Source organism: Molossus molossus, unplaced genomic scaffold (assembly GCF_014108415.1).
Source record: "Molossus molossus isolate mMolMol1 unplaced genomic scaffold, mMolMol1.p scaffold_m16_p_11, whole genome shotgun sequence".
Taxonomy (NCBI): Eukaryota; Metazoa; Chordata; class Mammalia; order Chiroptera; family Molossidae; genus Molossus; species Molossus molossus.
Window position 1 is genome coordinate 64,906,654 of NW_023425346.1, and position 22,648 is coordinate 64,929,301.

Below are 22,648 nucleotides of genomic sequence, written 5' to 3' on the forward strand. Positions count from 1 at the left end.
TCTCAAATTCAGCCAGAAAGTGGGAAATAACCCTTAAGAATTCCTATTCTAAGTCAAGTGCTAATGTCTGTCTTGCTTAGAGGGTTATGGGCTCCAAGAAGTTGAAAATTCTGGGCACAAAAGAAGTGATTTTCATGTTGAGTTTTATATCCTACCATGTCTGTAGTGATCTGTAAGGACCTCCTCTAATTATTGAAGACATATTTTTAGTGAAAACATTTAATGTTATCCTCTGTATTGCTTATAGGAACTAAGGAGTTGTGTTTCAATAGCAACTTGACTGAAATAAAAGTGTGCAAACTTCAGAAATGTAAGGGTTACATGATTATGTCAGTAGTACTTTATCCCCTAGCTTGCAGTTTGTCACAAAATTGGAAGGTCAAACCAGCCAGGCTTAGGACTGTAGTCTTCTCTTCAGTCCACAAAATATTTACTGCAAATCATACACCTGGTTGGGATGGCCAACTTCTTGGAGTGGCGACCAGAGCATCACTCTTGTTTTTCAGAACTCCCTCAGAACTCAGGCATCTATCATGCCCCAGCATGTGTAATCAGGCAAGTCTTTGTGGAGATGGGGGAGATGGGGGGAGATGGGGGAGATGGGGGGTTATTAGCTGAGCTTTGACTGCTTGACAAGATTGGCCTATATTGAGATGAAGGGAGTGAGGAATGAATATTCCACATGAAAGAAGGAACACGAGTAAAATCACTGCCAGGCCCTGTACATGTCTGAGAACAGAGAATTGATTTGATAGAAGAGCCACATACCAGCGGGATAGAATCATGAATCTCCTTTTCTTAGATTTCTTTTTCTTTAAGTTCATTTAGGTTATGTTTGAGATTCTGTTACGATCTGCAGTTCTACAACTGTCCATCTTGAAAAAAATGTGTTTTAAGAATGGAAAGTGTCCTCTTCCTGCAGGTGTTAGGACTGGTAGTATGTGCTCTCGTATTTGAATGTTGGACAGGTGATTTGTCTGGACTGATAATGTAGCATCTAATTACTGGGAACTGGAATTATTGATCTAGTTTAGGACTATTATAGTATTATTAGCTTCAACTTTATGAAATTGCCAATAATCAACAGGTTTCGACATACAAAAATAGCTGTTACATGTGGTTCAACCTAACATATACGGATAAGCATTCTTAGAAACAGAGTGAAAATAGCGTTGTAAGAATATGTTTAGAGTATTACACCTAAAAGGAATTTAATAATACTGCAATGTGCCCTGGCCGGTTTGGCTCAGCGGTTAGAGCGTCAGCCTGCAGTCCTGAGAGACCGGGTTCTGTTCCCGCTAAGGGCATGTATCTTGGTTGCAGTTTGTCCCTGGCCCTAGTTGGGTTGTGCGGGTGGCAGCTACTTGATGTCCCTTTCATGTCGATGTTTCTCTCTTATCCTCCCTCCCTCTCACTCTATCTGAACAAAAAAAAAAATGAAAAAATGTCCTCGGGTGAGGAAAAAAAAAAAAAGAAGAATGGTGCAATGCAAATAAAACAAGTTGTTTAATACCACTGCTCTTATAACTGTGACTAACAATGGCAAAGACTTCCCCTGTGCACCTTGAGAAGATGAATCACCAACCTTCAATCAGTTAACTGTGGCTTTGGTATTAATAAGTCATACGTAAGAACTGGAAAAACTCTTTGGAACTCATCCCTCATACTCAACCCTGCTTTTCTGTCATCTGCAGACATGGGAAACTGAACAGACACTTTCAGGTCCAAACCATGTGAATATTTAACTTCTCTTTTTTGGTATCCTGATGTATTAAGAAGTACTAAATACCCCACCTCCAAGGCTGTTTTCAGAAAAACAGTAAATAAACATATCTGACTGTTTTTCTGAATTATGTGAACTTTTAAAGTAAGTTATTTCTTGCTTACCTCTAGTTTTGAAGTTCTGGAAATATGTGACCACAGATGTGGTTACATGTCTTGCAACCAAATTAATTTCATTTGGACCCAGTTCATGATCAGCAAAAGCAATGACTTCGAGTTCCTTCAGAGTCTTTATGTTTGGGCACCTCCTGTTTTCCCATTTTTTCAGTAAAGACAGATGTCCCCTGCTGGCTTCAGAGTTTGTGTTTTCTTCTTCAGGTCTACAGCTGATTCTTTCATCCCACACTGTAAGCAAACTTTTTTCCTCATTCTTTCCTCCTCCAGGGTTTTGCTTTGATATGAAAAATGGTTTCATTGTTTCCATGTTTTCATTAATGGGTGGTTGACTTGGAAAACCAGAGCTTGACAACACTGTATTGACAATCTTTTCTGCTGCTACACATATTTTGAGTGGAGAAACAGTGGTCTGAGTTTGGTCAGGCCCAACAACTGGGTTTAAGGTCCCATAATGAAACACTTTTGGATTTTCACCTTTTCTCATTTCTATGAATGACAGGCCTTGCTTTAGTGATTCTTCTGTGGATTCATTTGCTTTTTTAAACAGTTTTTCCAAGGCACTGTCTTTAGGAAGGGAGTTATTTCCTTTCATGGCTTGATCAAATGGCCATTCCCTTGGGCCATTGTCTTTTACGTTGTTTCTAGACCTTGTTGGTGTGTTTTCTGAATCAGGTCTTTCCATGGACTCTGAGCTTTTAATTGTGTCTTCTATCGAGGCTCTGGCATCTGAAGATAAACTTGATGAAGCATTATACTTTGTTTTCATATCTTCCTCAGAATAAAACTTTGAACTAGGCACACTACTTTGTGGAGGATTATTCCCGAAGCTAACTTCCTTTAACTTTGACCTGGGAATTTTCACACTAGATGCCAATTCAATCTGATTAACAATGCAGGTAGTTTCCACTTTTGGGAATGAACTTTCCACTGGAAGGTTTTTGATCAGAGACTCACTGAAATAAGTACACTGGTCTATCAGTGTGCCAATGATCTCACTTGCTACAATGTTCTCATTCCATATGCCAATCGATGATGATTCTACTTGGCTTATTTCTTTGTCTAGCTTGTTCTTAATAACACCAAGCATGTCACTGATGATATTAACAGCATATGTAAGTAATTCTGAATGGAATGAATGAATCTGTAAAAGAATATTTTGTACATTTTCCTTGGAAATAACAGTACTTGTATTGGATTCATCAGAAAACTTTTCCAGTGATTCTAACGTTGGCATAATTTTTTTGCTTAATAGTTCCTGTTGGATAGGAAAAAGGTTTTCTATAGGCATTTTTACTATTCCAGAAAACTCATATTTAGAGTTATGTTTAAAGTGCAAGTCTACAAATGACTCTAATGTGTTTAAAACCCTTTCCACTATTTCTAGAAGAGTTTGCTTGCTAGAGCCCAAAGAAATTTGTTCTTGTGTGTTCATGTAATAGGTTGGTACACTGCTGAGTATGTCCTTGGTAGGAAGACTGTATTTATTTTCAGTAGTGTGTTGTTTTTTATTTACTAGATTTTCTTTACTATTTGGGATGGTCATCTGGTATAAAAAGCATAGCTGTAATTTTTCAAATAGCATTTCAACAATTTCCCTTCCAAACACATTAATTTGTGTGTTGGTATCTTCAGCTCTAGTAGAATTTTCTTTAAAACAATTATGAAACCTATCTTCATAATCCTCAAGAGGTGGCAAATTTACAAGTGAAAGAGAATGTACTAATTCTTTTGCTTTTTCGGAAATTACAGTCAAGGTATTTTCAGCTATCATCAATAAGTTACATTTTTCACTTTCCATGTCATTTGATTCTGCTTGCCATGTGTCAAACATTTTTTTAAATATACCGTCTTTAGGGAAAATCTGTTCTAGCTGTGAAGAAACATTTTCCAAGTAAAAGCATGGCTGTGTTTCGGCAAGACGCCCAGGACCTATAGTCCCCTGTGAATGTTTGAGATCATCCGGATGTGGGAATTTGACTGGATGAGCCAAATTGTGGTTATTTGTAGCATATAACCCCTGCAAAACTGTATTAACTATTTTATTTGCTGCTATGATTTGATCAACAGGTAAAGCTTTCACACTGACCATTGCTCTAGTTTGCTTCACCTTTTCAAATTCTTTCACAGTTGTTTCCAGGATATCCCTTATTATTTGCTTGGCATGCATGTTTAATTCTGAAGTGGGCAGTTTAGTTCCTAGCAAGCCTTTGATGTCTCCTGTGGCTGAGATGTGTGGCAGCCCAATGGCAGTCTTGGACATGCTGTCTTTTTGAGTCTTCTCTCTAGGACCTAAGTTGGTCTTGCTGTTGACCTTAGCAGCACTAGGTGCTAGGTGTCTTTTTGTTCTAAATTTAGGCAAAGGGGTGACTTTTGATTTTTCTTTTAGATTTATTTTAAAGCCTGGCTGAGGGTTGCCCTTAGGGCTCACTTTAATACTCTCTAGCCTTAGAGGTTGCAATTCATCAAAATATCCTTCAGGGGATGAAACATTTTCTAGATAAAATGAGGCAAGATTTGTGATCTTATTGAAAACCATTTGGACTAAATCCTTCCCCACTTGCAGTGGTGAATATTGCAGAAAACTGTTTTCTAATAGAGAGATATTTTGATTGCCTGTATAAGGATAAACCTGTGGTATCACATATGTAGAGGAATTACTTCCTTTTCCTGCTTGTTTAGTTTCTCTGGCGCATGATGGCTTCTTGGGTAAGAAATCTTTGTTGTCAGATGCTTCTTTTTTGTTACTTTCATATAACAATGTCATAACTACAGCATACATTTTCCCCAAAACAATTTCAACTATCTCATTTGCTACACTGTCAATAGTATATTGAAAAAGGTATTTTTGTGTTATATCTGATGTTTTAATTTTAGAAGTAGATACAAAGTAGGAGGTTTCATTAACTGGAGGCAGATTATCTTTGATATCCATTACACATTGGTACACTTTATTTAAAACTTCTTTCACTGGACTGAGCAAGGCAGTTTTTTCATTTTGTTTTGATTCTCCATTTCTCATAAATATTTCTTCCAAAACAATTCTCTGGCTTTCCTTTTCCAATGTCATTTGGTTCTGTTCAAATGGATATGGTGAAAACAGAGATAATTTGGTGTTTTTTTCCTGTTCTCTTTGTCCTAACAGTATTTCCTTTGGTACATTTACTTGTGAATATAAGTTAGGATTGCCTTTTGAGTGAAAGCTAATTTCCTTTACAGATACAGATCTTTTTTCATTTAAAAGCTTTAAGGTACTGTTGACAATTTCACTCACAAATATGTTTTCTTGGAATGAAACATTGTTTGGATGTGGATATGCCTTTTGGATTTCTAGGTCTACGTCATTTTTAATAAGCTTTAAAATGACAATGGCAATGATGTCAGCATATTCCTTAAGACTAGCCTGTGATAGGTGAATTGTGGATCCAAGTTTTTCTCTGAAACTGGCAAAAGTGGAATCTGTGAGTTCTTGACTGTGAAGTGTTTCAGATGGTAATTTCAGGACATTCACATTTGCGTCTGTTTGGCTTGATTCATGATAAATGTTGTCACCTTGTTTACAGTTTTCTAGTTCCGGGGTAACAAGTGAGTTTTCTTTAGGCTGTAAAGCAAGAGTAACTATCGAATCTATTCTTTTTGTGGCAAAAGATTGTAGCTGATTAAAAATAGTTCTCGTAATGAAGTGAGCATTTTCTTCACATAGGTCAGGAGCTGATTTCTTGGTATCTTCTTTCTCTACTACAGTTATCTGACTATCAACAGCATAAACTGAGTTCAGATTTCTTAAAGATAAAAAACACTCTGTTTTTCTTCCACTTTTTGACCCCATAAGAGGAGGCAGTTGACACTTTGCTTGTGGAAATATATCACAAAAGGTAAAGGGCAATCTTGCGGAAGTGGGATCCTCTGCTTTTATGGCAAGCATGACAGCAGAGCTGAGATTATGAAGAACAGTACCCACCATTTCATTGGACATCACCATTACATCTGACTTAGGAACGGAAAGTTTTGGAATAATCTTATTTGCACCCTCCATGTACATTTCCGAATTTGCTCCAGAATGTTTACCAGCTATGCTGCATTTCAGAGAGGGAGTGGCAAATGAGAGATTATTTTGATACAGTGTTTTTTCATAAATATCACATAAGATACCTTCAATGATATCTTGTATTTGAAACTGAAGTTCTTTTCGATATTCAGTCTTATTAAACATCTTTTCAATAATACCATCTTGCTGACTTGAATTACGCTGTTTGTCAAAATTGTTTTTGTCACATTGGCCTTTAGATGATACAATATCTAACACTGTGTTAACAATTTGATTTGCAATACCTTCAGAAACCACAATGTTAGGAGTTAAGAAAGGGCTTTCCCTTTCTTTATCTAACTCTTGTTTGATTCCTTGTAAAATTTTTATGGCCACTTCTGTTGCATGTGTATTTAATTTATTTACAGAGATTGGGCATGAGTTGGTCTTTTCTGATATAGAATGGTCCACTGAGCAGTTAGAAAATTGATCATCAGAATATAAACCTTTGGCTGATAATGCATTGCTTAATATATTCTTATCCTGCTGGAGGGGTAAAGCCATTGGAACTGTGAAGTTGATATGGTAACAAAACAGAGATTTCACTTTGGAAGTAGTAAAAGTTTCTAGATTTGTTAATATTGCCTGTACAATATCTTCAGCTACATTTACTTTGACCTGATTGTCAGCATTGAATCTGGACTGAATAGTACATGGATTCTTGTGTAGCACAGTAACAGATGACTTTTCTGCACAGGCGGGTACATGAAAAGAAACATTTGCTAAAGAGGTGATGGTTTTATACCTATTTTCTCTTGCATTTTTTTGTGTCATGGCAGCTGAATAAAGTTTGTGAAATACAGTTGTAACAACATCGTCTACCACTATGGTTACATCTGCTTCAGACACTAAAGGACCCATCATTTTTTCTATAAATGGAACAGTTATTTGAGCAATTGGCTCATCAGCATTGTGAGGGATGCCACTTAAATGAGAGTCAGAGAAAGAGAGCACATTTAATTGATTGACCAAAGCATCTTTAAAAATTTTGTTTAAAATATTTCTTATAATGGGACCAATTGGAGACTTCTGTGGTTCCTTCAGTTTCACTTCAAGTTTGTTTAAGGTTTTTCCTAGAACCCACTGTTTAAGAGAATCTGATTTAGAGTCTTCTCTTGGTGATTTTCTGTCTCCAGGGAATTCTTTCTCTGAGAATTCTTTCTCAGCAGCATCTAGAAATGAATCAGATTCAGCTCCTCCAGGAAGAAAATTTCCATAGGTTGGTCTGTATCGATAAGTTTCAATGTCTCTCTCTTCAGATTCGGTTTCATTAAACATATCTGAGGATACTGCATCTGAAATTAAATTAACTATGTTCTTAAGAATTTGTTTCTCAGGTGATGGGGTTTTTACACTTCTCCTCAAATCTAATGAGTTCATATTTAATTCTGTTTGAATAGCTTTCAAAATAGTGCCTGATACTTTCTTTGCATGCATGTATAACGCAGACTGCAATAGTTGTTCAAGCGTGTCTGTGAAAACACTGGAACTTTCACATTTTGAGTTCATCTTATTCCTTTTTTTGTTTCCATCACTGATAGAATCTAGAGTTTTTAAATTTACATCAGCAAATCCTTCCAGTTTAGCAAAAACCATATTAAGAATATCTGAAGCCATAGCTTTCAGATTATTTGGATGCAGTACTTTTGCTCCCCCTGGTTTGGAAGACACAGGAGCAATAGTTTCTGCCTTTGTTTTAGTTACCTCTTGATTGCTCTCCTGAACCATCCTGGAAACTATGCTGGAGATTACGTCAGCGCATTTGGCCATTTCCTCAATAACTGAATTAAAGGATAGACTATCAATGTCAAGAGGCTCTGACACAGCTTTAATTCCAGAACTTGCAGAACTGGTATCTGTGTCAGCACTGCACAGTTTTTCAAGGATGTAATCCAAAATTGTTTTGGAAATGAGCTGAATATTAGACTGCAATTTAGTAGCCATCTGCTGATTCTTGTTCATCTTCCCTCCGTTTAGCTTACTAGAAGATATCTGGCAATCAGGACAAGCTCCTGTGAGCTTACATAACATTTCATACAGTGTTTCCGCAATACTATCTAACACTTTAAATCTGGCATTGTCTTTGTTAACTTTTCCATTAAAGTCACTGTGGAGAACACATGGAGTAGCTAAATATTGGTGAAAATGTTTCGTATCCTGCTTATTTGGCCAAGTGTTTTGTTTTTCAACACTGTCAGATCCACATGAAGTTGAAGGGCTCTGCTTATCTGAAGGGAATGAAATACTGCTTTGATCTGAATGTCCACTTGATAGCATTTCCCAAATACAAGTTAATAATGGAGATGCCATAATGTCATCATTGAGATTTGAGACAAGAGATTCTAATTTATCAGTGTCTGCAAAACATTCTTTACCTGTGAGGGATTTGGTGCAGTCTGTTTCCTGAAGGGTCGGGTTTTTCTTACAGGGTTCAAGTTCATTCTGGACAGCACGCAGAACGAGGTTCACCACCTTGGTTGTGTAAGCACTAAGTTGAGAGTATAGTGAAGATTGTTCCACAAAAGAAGGTTTGAAGCCCATTTGCAATTTTGGATAAATGAGTAACCCTAGCCTTTTAAATACTGTATTAATGATGCTATCAGTAATGTCATCTACAGGTTTAAGTTCACTGTCTTCAGACTTGAACAGGGAAGGGTTTTCAGCATCTAAGTTGAGTGAAGATAAATATTTCACTTTCTTTTCGCTGTCAAACCATATATTTAATGATTTGTTGTTTGGTGCTTCTTTGACCATATTGGTAGAATCAGAACTATCTAGAGAAGTGTGATGAACTGATGATGAAAGGGAACTTTTGGTGGTATTGGGCATGCAGCATGACTCCTTATGAAGTATATTTAATACAGCATCTGTTATTTCTTGAGCCACTGTATTAATTTCTGACACTGAGAACATCTGGTCTATCCATTCTTGAAGTGACAGTCCTTGTGGTTTTTGTGAAAGAAGAACTGAAGCTTTGTTGCCAATTTTACTGCCCAAGTGACCAGGAGGAACAGAAGATATGTCCTTGAACATTTCTGTTAAAATGGTTTTAACTACGTTTGCTGAAACCTTTTGTATATGATGCTTTTGATCTTGGGTGAAAATCAAAATGTCTTTATTCCAACAGGGGTTTTCCCTTAAAAGTTCTTTATTATTAATACATGATAACTCAGTGTTTAATCCATCACAAAATGCAACTCTGCTTTTTAGAGAAGCAGGCTTTGTGGGTGGTTTGGTATTTCTTTTGTATTCAAAACAAGTATTTCCTTTTGTAAACCTATGTTCAGGATTCTTTTCTTGTGATTTTGCTTTTACATCTTTAAAAGATGAATCAAGCACATTTTCCACAATTTTTTCTATTTCTTCACTATCATCTTCAGAATAAAGAACCATGCCAGGAACATTAATGGGTGGAAATGGTTTTCTAGACCTAGAACCACTAGATAATCTAGTGCTAGTTAGTCTGTATGTTTCTTCGGTGTCAGGAGGATTTCTCAGTTTAGGGAGTCTACTTTCTTGAGCATCTGCTTTTGCTGGCTCCCGATGTAGCTGAGTGAAGACATCACTGAGTAGCTGGAGGAATATGACCGTTTCTTCAGATGCCACAAGTCTGTCATTGTTAAGTTCAGTTTGCACAAAGCCTAGTATAGTGCTGATTGCTTCCTCTATGTAGCCAACCAAAGAGGACTGGGAAAGAATATTTGATACTAAATGTTGTATTTCTTCTTTAACAATTAAGTTGGCTGCATTGGGTTCAGGACCACATTTATTTTTGTCAGCTTTCTTAAGGAACATGCATGTTGGGTCTGTCATATGTTCCTGATAGGAATGTTTATTTGCATGTTTGAGATGAGGAAGTTCATCTTGCTTACAAGATGTAAGAGTCATCAGCTTTTCTAAAATGGCATGCACCATCTCCTCTGCAACATCATGCATGGGCTCCATAAAACAAGGCAGTGAAGCTCTCAAAGGTTCTCCACTCGATAGAATGTGATATTCTCCACTGGGTGTTAAGCTTGTTTCCGTGTCAACTGACCCATCTTGTGAAAACATCTGAAGATATTTTTTCTCAATGGTACACTGTAGCTTTTCAAGCATATTTTCCACAATCTCTGAAGCTACAGAGCTGATATCAACATTAGAGAACATGCCCTTTTTTACAGGCTCACTTTGGTCAACATAAACTTCAGCAGTGACAGAAGAAATAGAGGGAATGGCTTGTGTTAAATCAGACATCATTTCTTGAAAAATGCTTTCTAAAATCAATTTTGTTTTCTCTTTTAGGTGACATTTAAACTTAACAAAAATCTTCTCTAAATTCTTTATTTCAGCTTTTTCTTTTTGATCAGAAAACTGTGGACTTTCTAAGCCATCTGTTTCAGTGGTAGCATCCTTATACTTTTTTGTGCCGGTTCCAAACTGTGCTAAAATGTAACTATCAGATCTAGAACTTCCGAGCTTAGGGTGTGCATATGTCATGATGGTTTTATTATATGTGAGTTCAGAGGTTCTAGATGGTCTTTTTATGTGGTATGTTTCTCCAACAGCTGTTCTTTCCACATGGGTAGAAGGTGGTCCTGTCATGTGATATGTTTGTCCAACATCTGTTCTTTCCACATGGTAAGAAGGTGGTTTTAAAGGTGTAGGTGGTTGCTCTAATGAAATATCAACAGCAAGTGTACAGGGCTTTCTGTGAAATATTTTAGTTGTTGCAGATGGGTATCTTCTTTGTATCAACTCTTCACTGCATGTACTACAGAAACTTGAACTATCTGAAGAAAGGACAGAATCGTCAGACACTGGGTATGTATTATTTTGCAACCTTTCTTCATACTTTGTAATGGCTGGGTATAATATACTGGTCACTGTAGCCACAACCCAGGTCATTATATTCTGAATTATACTATTCAGTTCTTCAGAAGTTACCTGGAAAGGAGGCAAGCAGGAATGAAAAGAAAATCATGTAGTAATATATTCTATTCTGGGATAGATGTTAACATTTATTTTTTATATCAAGCAATGCATAATTGGATGCCATAATGGTTATGAAGAGAATGTATACAGACTCTAGTTAGAATTTAAGATCAATTTCAAGTTGGTTTAGTCTGTACTACCATAAAACATTTTTATATAAGTTCCCACTTGACTCACAGTCCCTCAGAACTCATCCCCCTCAACATTTATACTTGGATATGTGACACCAAATTGCTGTCTAGAATCATAACATGCAAGTATTTTTAGCAAAATGAAACACAGTGTCTGTGACCGAGCAAATTATTAAAAAATACACCAGATTATTTCTAACAAAGTATTTATCAAAACATTTGAGTGCCTTTAGAAACATCTGTCTAGCTAAAATGTAAGGATGGAAAATATTTCATCTCTCCTCCCCATTCCCTGATGCAGGGATAAGGCTATGATCTATAAATGACTACAGCTAATTGTTAAGAATTATTTGGTAGAAAACAAAAAGTTAATGCTTTACAGAGAATGAATGTCTTTGTATTCAACAAGAGTATCAGTGCAAACTGTCTTGGTCAGGAAGGCTGAAGAAAGATGTTGCAATGTAGGAACCATTTGTTTAGATAGAAAATCGGGGTCAGGCTACAACTGGGTCTTTAGGAATCAGGAGGGCTGAGCAAGGGCAGGGAAGTTTGAGAATTTCTCATTTTGAGCTGGAAATATAAACCCAAGGACCATCTTTGGTTGACCATTTCCTTAGAAGTCAATGGTATTGTCACAGACTAAACTGGACCAAGAGTAGAAACTGAGTGCATCTGTGCAATTCCAAATACCTCTACTGACTGAAAATCTAGTTTGGGTTTGCAAAAATCCTATTGCCTATAATAAACTAGTAGACTGTTTTAAATTGTTATTACTTTTAAGATAGAAAGGCTATGTATAGTAGTTGGCAGGAATGCGTGCAAGGCTAATATGTAGGTACCAGGGTACACAGTAGTATTCATGTAATGGGCTGTTCACATATTGCCTTGTTAGCTTGGCATTATTCATGTTTCAGTCCAACATTCAAAGAAAAGTTAACACCTACATAGCATACTCTCTCCTGATGCATTTGAGAGTGTTTGGAGGTACCCCAGGGAAAAGTCATTTTATTCTGCTCTAATCACCTAATCTCCTAAAGATATTTTTTCACTTATTGTACAACATAGTTTGGGTGACAGCATATGTTGTATAATATTTGTCTCATATAATCACATCCTAAGTCAAGTATATTAAGAATAAAATCTAAATTTTAACAGAGAAAGTAGTTATTCTAGTCCACTACAACACATATAAATAGAGACATTAAACATGTATTATTTTTCTTAAAATCAGAAGTAATAAACTACAGACCTACATTGTTATTTCCAGCCTTGATATATGAAAAAGAGATATTCCTAAACTTTCTATGTAGTGAAATATGGTAAATAGAATCTAGTTTTCAGTTGCATTCCATTATAATATTAAACGGAATCTAAGCTTTTGTATTTGCTACACATGTTATGAATTGAACAGGTGTCCATGTGAAAAAATATGTCAGAATGTGTTGTTCTGCAATCCCTTTCTCTTTCCTGGCAGGTCTGACTAGATCCAGAGTTGTGACTTACAAATATACCCTCCTATCTATTTGTACCAAATGTCAGTTCATAGGAGACCAGGTACCTTTCTTTGTGACCTTCCTATGACAATGGCTAGGGACAGACCCAGGCATCCCAGCTTACCAGCCAAGTCTGCAAAGCCATGACACTTAATGGCTTCCCATGAAAGAATGGGTTTATGTTCTCTGAAGCTGTTCTTATAATGGCTAGGTCCCTTAATGCCCACTCTTAATCTGTCCCCGTGAGACCCTTTTCTGAAAGGCCAACAGTATCTTTTATTTTTTTAATCCTCACCCGAGGACAATTTGTGCAATTATCCACAGATATAGCAGGAGGGGAAGACAGAGAACGAAACAAGAGAGAGAGACCCATTGACTGGTTGCCACCCACACGACCCCAACAGGGGCAGGGGACAAACTGCAACCAAGTTACATTCCCTTAGCGGGAACCGAACCCTGGACTCTCTGGTCCTCAGGCTAGTGCTCTAACCACTGAGCCAAACCAGCCAGGGCCCAACAGTATCTTTTTATAAGAACTTTAGACCACTGCAAAATCTAAGATATAACCAAAGTAAACATTAAAGAAAAAAAAAAAAGAGGGGGTAATGAGAGAGACTAATAGCAATAGATGATAACTCATTATTTGATTCATAATTTTTTTCTATAATGACACATTAGAAAGTACTGTTAATATGCTGCTTTATCAATGGATTTTATGATACTTACTTTTCTTTGCGAGTAGTTTTGTATGACTTTCTGTTGTCTGTAAAGTTAAGAAAGGTGATAATTATTACTTTAGGTAAAATATTTATGGAACTTTTTCTAAAATTTCTAATCATTGTATCAGTGTCATCTCTTTATATCTGAGAGTTTTTCTACAGAAATTCAAAAGAATGAACTTTATTCTTGTCACCCTCTACCCACCCTTTCTCCTCCACCTTCTATACTGACCCCCATGCTTTATTACTCAGAAGAGTAATAAAATATGCATCTGTTTATACTGCATAAAATATACATCTGTCTGAAAATTTTACTTCTGTCCTGCCTTATCCATGCCTGCTTTATGGGTCTCTGAGGAAGGACATAGAATTGGAGGGGGAGGGTGGGCTAGTCCTTTCTGTCTTCTAAATGACATGAGGTGGCAAGGCATCTGACCAGAGCTCTGATAATTCTTTACTTACCTCAAATCCCATAGTCCTTCCCACATTCTCATTACATAGTAGAAAGGGAGTATGTGGATGATTATTCAATAACTATGGTTAAAACCGCAGGTTTCTAGTCATACTCAATACAATTGATAATGTAGCCCTTTTCTATGTATGACAGTAATCTGTCATGTGTTCTAATTAGAATGATCACCACACACTGATTTAAGAAATAGTCTTCTGAACAAATAGCAAATAAATGAATCACTCAATACAGAAAATTATAGAATAACAAAACAAATAGTTCATAAGATAAAATCTAGGACTGTAGTTCTGGTTTACTTTCATATATTTCAGGTATATGAGGTTTATTTTTACATATTTCACATGGGCTTATCTTTTTGCTACTTTCTTCAAAGAAAATGGACACTTTTTTTCATTTTTTCTATGCCTTTACTTTACATTATAAAATTTGATTTTCCCAAAGCCTAAAATTCAATTTTGAGAAACATTAAGATGGAGAATTATATCCTAATTTTTGGCAGAAAAAGAAAACCTTGGTTTTAGCACAGAAATTGGGATTGAATAGTCCATACTTAGACTAGGCCTTCTTGAATGTGGAACCTGTAGCAAGAAAGCTGTTGTCAGTGACATGTTCCCTACTTTTTGGCCACTATTTTTTCAGAAACTGGTCTCTTAGGTTAACCAAACCATAGTTATCTTCCTTAGATATTCTGTGACCTAACTCCCCATATTCATTTTTCTGTTCTCTCTACATTATACCGTGGGCACCAAAAGGAGTTCAGTGTATTGATTGACACCTGTCCTCAAGAAGCTTTCTGCCCCAACAGCATGCATATAGATCTAAACAGAGATCAAAGACCTAGGAATAAAATTAACCAAGTAACTGAGAAAACATCAATGAAGGCCATTAAAAAACAATTGTAATAGCCAGATAACGGCTATCCATAAAAATGGCAGAATAAGGAGTTCTGAAAATGTATTCCTCAATAAAAGTAATGAGTAAATTGGAAAAATTTCTTTTCATAATTTCTTAGTAAAGGTTTCATAGTAAATTTTTTCATAGTTTTCAGGACTCTGAAAATTAACTAAAGACTTTCAGTGCCCAGCCAGTTTGGCTCACTGGTTGAGCGTCAACCCATGCACCAAGAGCTCGCCGGTTTGATTCCCTGTCAGAGCACATGACCAGGTTGTGGGCCCGATCCCAAGTGAGGGGCATACAGGAGGTGGCCTGTCGATGTTCTGTCTCATAGATCTTTCACTCTCCCTTTCTCTCTCTCTAAAATCAATGAAAAAAAAATATTAAAATAAATATATTAAAAGCTTTAAAAAAAAAAGACTTTCAGCATGCCAGAATGTGTTTGAAAAGAATGTTTCATCTAGGTAAGAACAATGAGCTATGTGGTATTTTAAGTTACCCTACTTCAACCCGTTTCTCCAGCTCCAGAGTGTCCTTGAAAAATAATACCTCACCACCACAGGGACACACTGTTCATTGTGGTATCTGCCTAACATCTAGCATTATGTTTTGACATTGTAGGTTCTCATTAAATGTTTGATAAATAAATTCCCATTTAAGTCTTTGGGATTTGGGGAGGATCCAAAATGATGACGGAGTGAACGGAAGCTACCTAGACCGTCTCTGAGAACCAAACTGGAATTATAACTATAAAACAGACAAATCTAGGGGAAAAAGCAACAGAAAAGCAGCTTGCGAGGACCATATAACCAGGGACACTGATTTGATCCTGGTAGGATTGCGAAGGCATGAGACGGGGGCTGGGAGCCCACGGTCGGCAGCTCTGCAGCGGCCTTAGCTGGGAGCAGCACGCTTGGGTTAAACTCCCAAGTGGCTCCGCAGCGCAGAGCCAAGACAGAGGCTAAAATAGCCACAGCCACTCACATTGGGTTCCAGCTGAGGGAGGGCGGACTGGACTGGAACTGTGTGGGGAGACGCGGGATTTGGAAGGCACTCAGAGCTTTTGCTGAGTTACAGCCACGCAGGACGGTGGCCATCTTGCTCCTTCCCAGGGCTCTGGGGAGAGGCAGCAGCTCCTCCCTCGGAGATTCAACCCCACCTGAGGGCCATCGAAATGCTAATTGAGGCTCATTACAACCAGCATCTGCCCCACCCTCGTGAAATCCCCTTATGCTGAGCACCTGAGGGAGTTTTATAATCAACTGACAACCCAAAACTCTTCAAGTAACCTTGACTGATAGCCTCCAGGCAAAAAGCTAGAGGATAACAGTACCTTTCCTGGGCTAGCAACTTTAACCAGGAAAGTAAGACTTGACAGTGGTGTATAATGTGGGTCCTCCTTTGCTCATTTGAACCCAGAAGAGGGAGCTACAAACAGCAGAACACCAACACCTACAGGGAAAACTTAGTCTCCAAAGCCCACTGTGATAGTCAAAATGGTGAAACAGAAACAGAAGCCAAATGAAAGAATAAGAGATGTCCACCAAAGATGAGATCAATGTGGAGCAATTAGGCAAGTTAACAGAGCTAGAATTCAGAGCCATGATCTTTTTTTTTATCCTCACCCGAGGACATTTTTTTCCATTTTTTGTTCAGATAGAGCGGGAGGGAGAGAGAGGAAGAGAGAGAGCGAAACATCGATGTGAAGGGGCACATCGAGAGGCTGCCACCCGCAAGACCAACCAGGGCCGGGGACAAACTGCAACCAAGGTACGTGCCCTTAGTGGGAACCGAACCCGGGTCTCTCTGTACCGCAGGCCAGTGCTCCCACTGCTGAGCCAAACAGGCCAGGGCCAGAGCCATGATCTTGAGGAAGCTCAACAGCATGAGTAAGGACATAGAGATGCTGAAAATAAACCAATTGGAAATTAAAAACCAAGAAGAGATAAAAAATGACATATAAGAAATGAAAAACACATTGGAAGGTCTAAAAAGCAGAGTAGAGGAAGCTGAGGACCGGATCAGTGAATTAGAAGACAGGGTAGAAAAACTAAACCAATCAGAAAACCAAAAGGAAAAAACGATTAAGAAACAGGAAGACAGCTTAAGAGAACTGTGGGACAACTGGAAACACAATAATATTCGCATCATAGGAGTCCCTGAAGAAGATGAAGAAAATGAGCAAGGGTTAGAGAATATATTCAAAGAAATAGTGACAGAAAACTTTCCTAATTTGGTGAAGGAAGAAGGCATTCAAGTTCAAGAAGCACAGAGAGTCCCAAGTAAGAAGAACCCAAACAGGCCCACACCAAGACACATAGTAATTAAAATGCCAAAAATTAAAGACAAAGAGAGAATCCCAAAAGCAGCAAGAGATAAGCAACAGGTTACCTACAAAGGAAACCCCATAAGGCTCTCGGCTGACTTCTCACAAGAAACACTACAGGCAGAAGGGAATGGCATGAAGTAATCAAGGTCATGAAAAACAAGGATCTGAATCCAAGATTACTCTACCCGGCAAGGCTATCATTCAAAATAGAAGGTCAAATAAAGAGCTTCCCAGACAAAAAACGGCTAAGGGAATACATTAGCACCAATCCAGCACTGCAAGAAATGTTAAAAGGACTACTGTAATTAGTAGAAGAAATAGGAAGAAAAATAGAACCACACTAAACAAAAATGGCAATAAATAAGTACATATCAATAATCACCTTAAATGTAAATGGACTGAATGCTCTGAAAAAAAAAAAGACACAGAGTAGCTGATAGGATAAGGAAGCATGACTCATCTATATGTTGTTTACAAGAGACCCACCTCACAACAAAAGACTTACATAGGTGGAAAGTGAAGGGATGGAAAAAATCTTCCAAGCAAATGGAAAGGAAAAAAGGCTGGGGTAGCAATACTCATATCTGCTAAAGTAGATTTCAAAAGAAAGGCCATAACTAGAGACAAAGAAGGCCACTACATCATATTGAAAGGACCTATCCAACAGAAAGATATAACCTTGGTAAACATATATGCACCCAATATAGGGGCCCCAGAATATATTAAAAATCTGAAGGATTTCAAAAAAGAAATGGACAGCAATACAATCATAGAATGGGACTTTAATACCCTGTTGACATCACTGGATAGATCCTCTAGACAAAAAATTAGCAAGGAAACAGAGACTCTAAAATGAAGCACCAGACCAAATGGATTTAATAGATATTTACAGAGAATTATACCCCAAAACTACAGAATTCACATTCTTCTGAAGTGCACATGGGACATTCTCAAAGATAGGCCACATGATAGGACACAAACTAAATCTCTACAAGTTCAAGAAGATTGAAATCATATCAAGCATCTTCTCAGATCACAATGGCATGAAACTAGAAATCAATTGCAACAAGACCATGCAAAGACATTTGAACACATGGAGGCTAAATAGCATGTTATTAAACAATAAATGAGTTACCGAGGAAATCAAGGAAGAAATTAAAAACTTCCTGGAAACCAATGAAAATGAACACACAACACAAAATCTGTGGGATGCAGCAAAAGCAGTTCTGAGAGGGAAGTTCATAGCACTACAGGCCTACCTCAAGAAACAAGAACAATTTCTAATTGACTATCTAACCTCACAACTTAAAGAGTTAGAAAGCAAACAAAAAGAAAACCCCAGAGCAAGTAGAGGGAAGGAAATAGTAAAGATCAGAGCAGAAATAAATGACATAGAGACCCAGAAAACCATTCAAAGGATCAATGAAACAAAGAGCTGTTTTTTTGAAAAGATAAGCAAGATTGATGGACCCTTAGGTATACTCACCAAGAAACAGAGAGATAGAACCCAAATAGACAAAATCAGAAATGAAAGAGGAGAAGTAACAACCGACACCACAGAAATACAAAAGATCGTTAACAGCTACTATGAACAACTATATGGCAACAAATTTGACAATCTAAGCAAAATGGAGAAATTTCTAGAGATACACAGTCTCCCAAAACTGGACCGGGAAGAGATAGAAAACTTGAACAGACCAGTAACAACTAAGGAAATTGAAGAGGTAATCAAGACTCTCCCAGCAAACAAAAGCCCAGGCCCAGATGGCTTCACGGGGTGTGCTACCGAACATTCAAAAAAGAACTATCACCCATTCTCCTCAAACTATTTCAAAAAATTCAAGAAGAAGGAGGACTTCCAAACTCATTCTATGAGGCCAGCATAATTCTAATTCCAAAACCAGAAAACGATGCTACAAAGAAAGAAAACTACAGGTCAATATCCCTGATGAACATAGATGCCAAAATCCTGAACAAAATACTAGCAAATCGGATCCAGCAACACGTCAAAAAAATTATTCACCATAACCAAGTGGGATTCATTCCAAGGATGCAAGGCTGGTACAATATTCGCAAATCAATAAATGTGATACACCACATAAACAAAATGAAGAATAAAAACCACATGATCATATTAATGGATGCTGAAAAAGCATTCGACAAAATGCAGCATCCATTTCTGATAAAAACGCTCAGCAGTGTGGGAATAGAGGGATCATATCTCAACATAATAAAGGCCATATATGAAAGACCTACAGCCAACATCATACTCAATGGGCAGAAACTAAAAGCATTTCCCTTAAGAACAGGAACAAGGCAAGGATGCCCACTTTCACCACTCCTATTTAACATTGTACTGGAAGTCTTAGCCACAGCAATCAGACAGGAAGAAAAAATAAAAGGGATCCAAATTGGAAAGGAGGAAGTGAAACTGTCATTATTTGCAGATGACATGATATTATACATAGAAAATGCTAAAGACTCCATCAAAAATCCACTAGACTTAATAAATACATTTGGCAAAGTAACAGGATACAAAATTAACGTCAAGAAATCGATGGCTTTCTTACACACCAATGATGAACTCACAGAAAGAGAAACTAAGCAAACAATCCCATTTACTATCATGGCAAAAAAATTAAGATACCTAGGAATAAACTTAACCAAAGAAGTAAAGGACCTATTTGAAGAAAACTACAGGACATTGAAAAAAGAAATAGAGGATGATTTAAAAAAGTGGAAGCACATACCTTGTTCATGGATTGGAAGAATTAACGTCGTTAAAATGTCCATACTACCCAAAGCAATCTATAGATTCAATGCAATCCCCATCAAAATGCCAACAACGTATTTCACAGAACTAGAACAAATACTTCAAAAGTTCATATGGAACCAAAAAAGTCCCCGAATAGCCACAGCAATTTTGAAAAAGAAGGACAAAGTGGGTGGGATCACAATACCACATATCAGGTAATACTACAAAGCAACTGTAATCAAAACAGCCTGGTACTGGCACAAGAACAGGCATATAGACCAGTGGAACAGAACTGAGAACCCAGAAATGTGCCCAATTAATATTTGACAGAGGTGGCAAGAGCATACAGTGGAGTAAAGACAGCCTTTTTCATAAATGGTGTTGGGAAAATTGGACAGCTACATGCAAAAAAATGAAACTAGACCATCAACTTACACCATAAACAAAAATAAACTCAAAATGGATAAAAGACTTAAATGGGACCCGTGAATCTATAAAAATTCTAGAAGAAAATGTAGGCATCAAAATTTCGGACATCATATGCAGCAGAATTTTCACTGATACATCACCTAAGGCAACAGAAACAAAGGAAAAAAATAAACACATGGTACTACATCAAACTAAAAAGCTTCTACACAGCAAAAGATACAATCATCAAAATGGAAAGGCAACCCACTGTATAGGAGAACATAATTGCCAATGATATATCAGATAAGTGGTTAATTTCCAATATATATAGAGTGCTCATACAACTCAACAAAAGGAAGACAAAGAACCCAATTAAAAAATGGGCAGAGGAGCCGAATAGACACCTCTCCAAACAGGACATACAAATGGCTAAGAGACATATGAAGAAATGCTCATCGTCACTAATCATCAGAGAGATTCAAATTAAAACAACAATGAGGTATCACCTCACACCTGTCAGAATGGCCGCCATTAAATCATCAAACAAGAAGTATTGGCGAGGGTGTAGAGAAAAGGGGACTCTAGTACACTGCTGGTGGGAATGCAGACTGGTGCAGCCACTATGGCAAACAATATGGTGTTACCTCAAAAAATTAAAAATTGATCTTCCATTTGACCCAGTGATCCCACTTCTAGGAATATACCCTGAGAAGCCTGAAACACTAGTCAGGAAGAATATATGTACCCCCATGTTCATAGCAGCACTATTTACAATAGCTAAGATCTGGAAACAGCCCAAGTGTCCATCAGTAGACGAATGGATAAAAAAGCAGTGGTACATATACACAATGGAGTACTATGCAGCTGTAAGAAAGAAAGATCTCTTATCCTTTGAGATGACATGGAGACACCTGGAAAGTATTATCCTAAGTGAAATAAGCCAAGCAGAAAAAGACAAATACCACCTGATCTCACTTATATATGGAATATAATGGGCAGAACAGTTGAGGAATATGGTAGACCCAGAAATATGGAAGTCGGGCACAGACTGACATCTGTCAGAAGAGGGGGTGGGGAGGTGGGAAGAGATAAACCACAGAATTTATATGCATGTATGCATAACCAATGGACATGGACAACAAAGCCGGGGATGGGGCGGGGTGGGGAGGATGTGGAGGAGGGTGTCAATTGTGTAAAAAAGGAGAAACACCTGTAACAACAAGAACAACAACAAAAATAAAGTCTTTGGGATTTGGGCCTGCTCTTTAATCCAAAATGAAGTCTTTGTTCAGGCCACTAAAGGACTTTTAGAATTGGTTCATAGTTTCTTGCCTTCAGTTTTTCTTATATATTGCTGCCCAAGTTATCCATCATATATGCTAATTTGACCATAATATCCTCTTCCCAAACCATGTCAATCAATGATATTAACGTCACCCAGGAAGTAAACTTCGATTTTTTGGCCATAGTGGCAGGACAGCAGATTATTGCCTTCTTTACTCTGTTACTCCTTACATCTTCCACTCAGTAATATGAACTTACTCATTATCTAAGTGCAATGCTTAATTTTTTGCAACTCTGGTTACCCCCACTGCTCATACTTGCTTTGTTTTCATTTCTTGGCACTAAATTTCCATGTCCATTTTATAAAGCTTTCTGAATATATATTAACATGAGAAATATCAGAATTAAGCAACAGTGGAGAGGGAGGTGGGTGGTAGAATGGAAGTGATGATTCCACAGTAAAGTCATGAAATATGAAGTTAAACCAGGAGAAGAATGTGACATGTGTGTGGTGGACAGAGTTGGACTGCAAAGCGTTGGTAGGTGTGTTTTGTTTGTACTCTGACATGATGTCAGGCTGGGTGAGTACAGCTAAAGGTGTTCTATTCCTGTCAATTTGTCAGGGAGTGACGAAGCAGCTCTGGGTCATGCATAGAGCTATTCCTCTTGGCTGACCTAAAATTTGAATGAAAGGGTATCCACGGTATTTGCTATGAAATACTGAAGTAACTGTAGTTCTGTAACATTGGGTGGAGGAATATGAAGAGGGAGGAATTAAAACTTCATTATAAGCCTCCTTTGACTTTTTTATTTTTTTATAAAGAGGCAGGTATTTATATTTTCACTAAGAAAAAATTTATGTATTCAGTGAATAAAATTATCATTTTGTACACATGCTCATCATTCTCCCACATTATTATTCTTATTTAAACTGGACTGTTCCATTTCCTTCTGCATCTATTACAATGCTGTGTATTCTGTGAACCCTCAGTAAGACAGTCAAACTGATGTCCTGAAGTCAGGATCCTTCCTCCAAGGAATCTTGGTCTGAATAAGTCACTTTTTACCACCTCACTCCACTTGACTTTACCCAATTTCATAGATATTTGGGGTTTGTAAAGTATGTATCCTGGACCTGGCATATTGGTTTTTTTTTAAAGGTGATAAGGTCAGGTCTAAAATAATAGTCTCTTCTAAAGTTGAGAA

The 22,648-nt window shown here is 37.5% G+C and overlaps 1 protein-coding gene across 1 annotated transcript in view; it reads right to left on the reverse strand.

Moving 5' to 3' along the window:
• LOC118625023 (fibrous sheath-interacting protein 2-like) overlaps nucleotides 1-22,648 on the reverse strand; it is a 105,707-nt gene that overhangs the window by 26,659 nt on the left and 56,400 nt on the right. Inside the window, 2 exon segments of the mRNA XM_036253343.1 lie at nucleotides 1,888-4,336; nucleotides 4,388-10,909. Coding sequence (XP_036109236.1) covers nucleotides 1,888-4,336; nucleotides 4,388-10,909 — 8,971 coding nt within the window.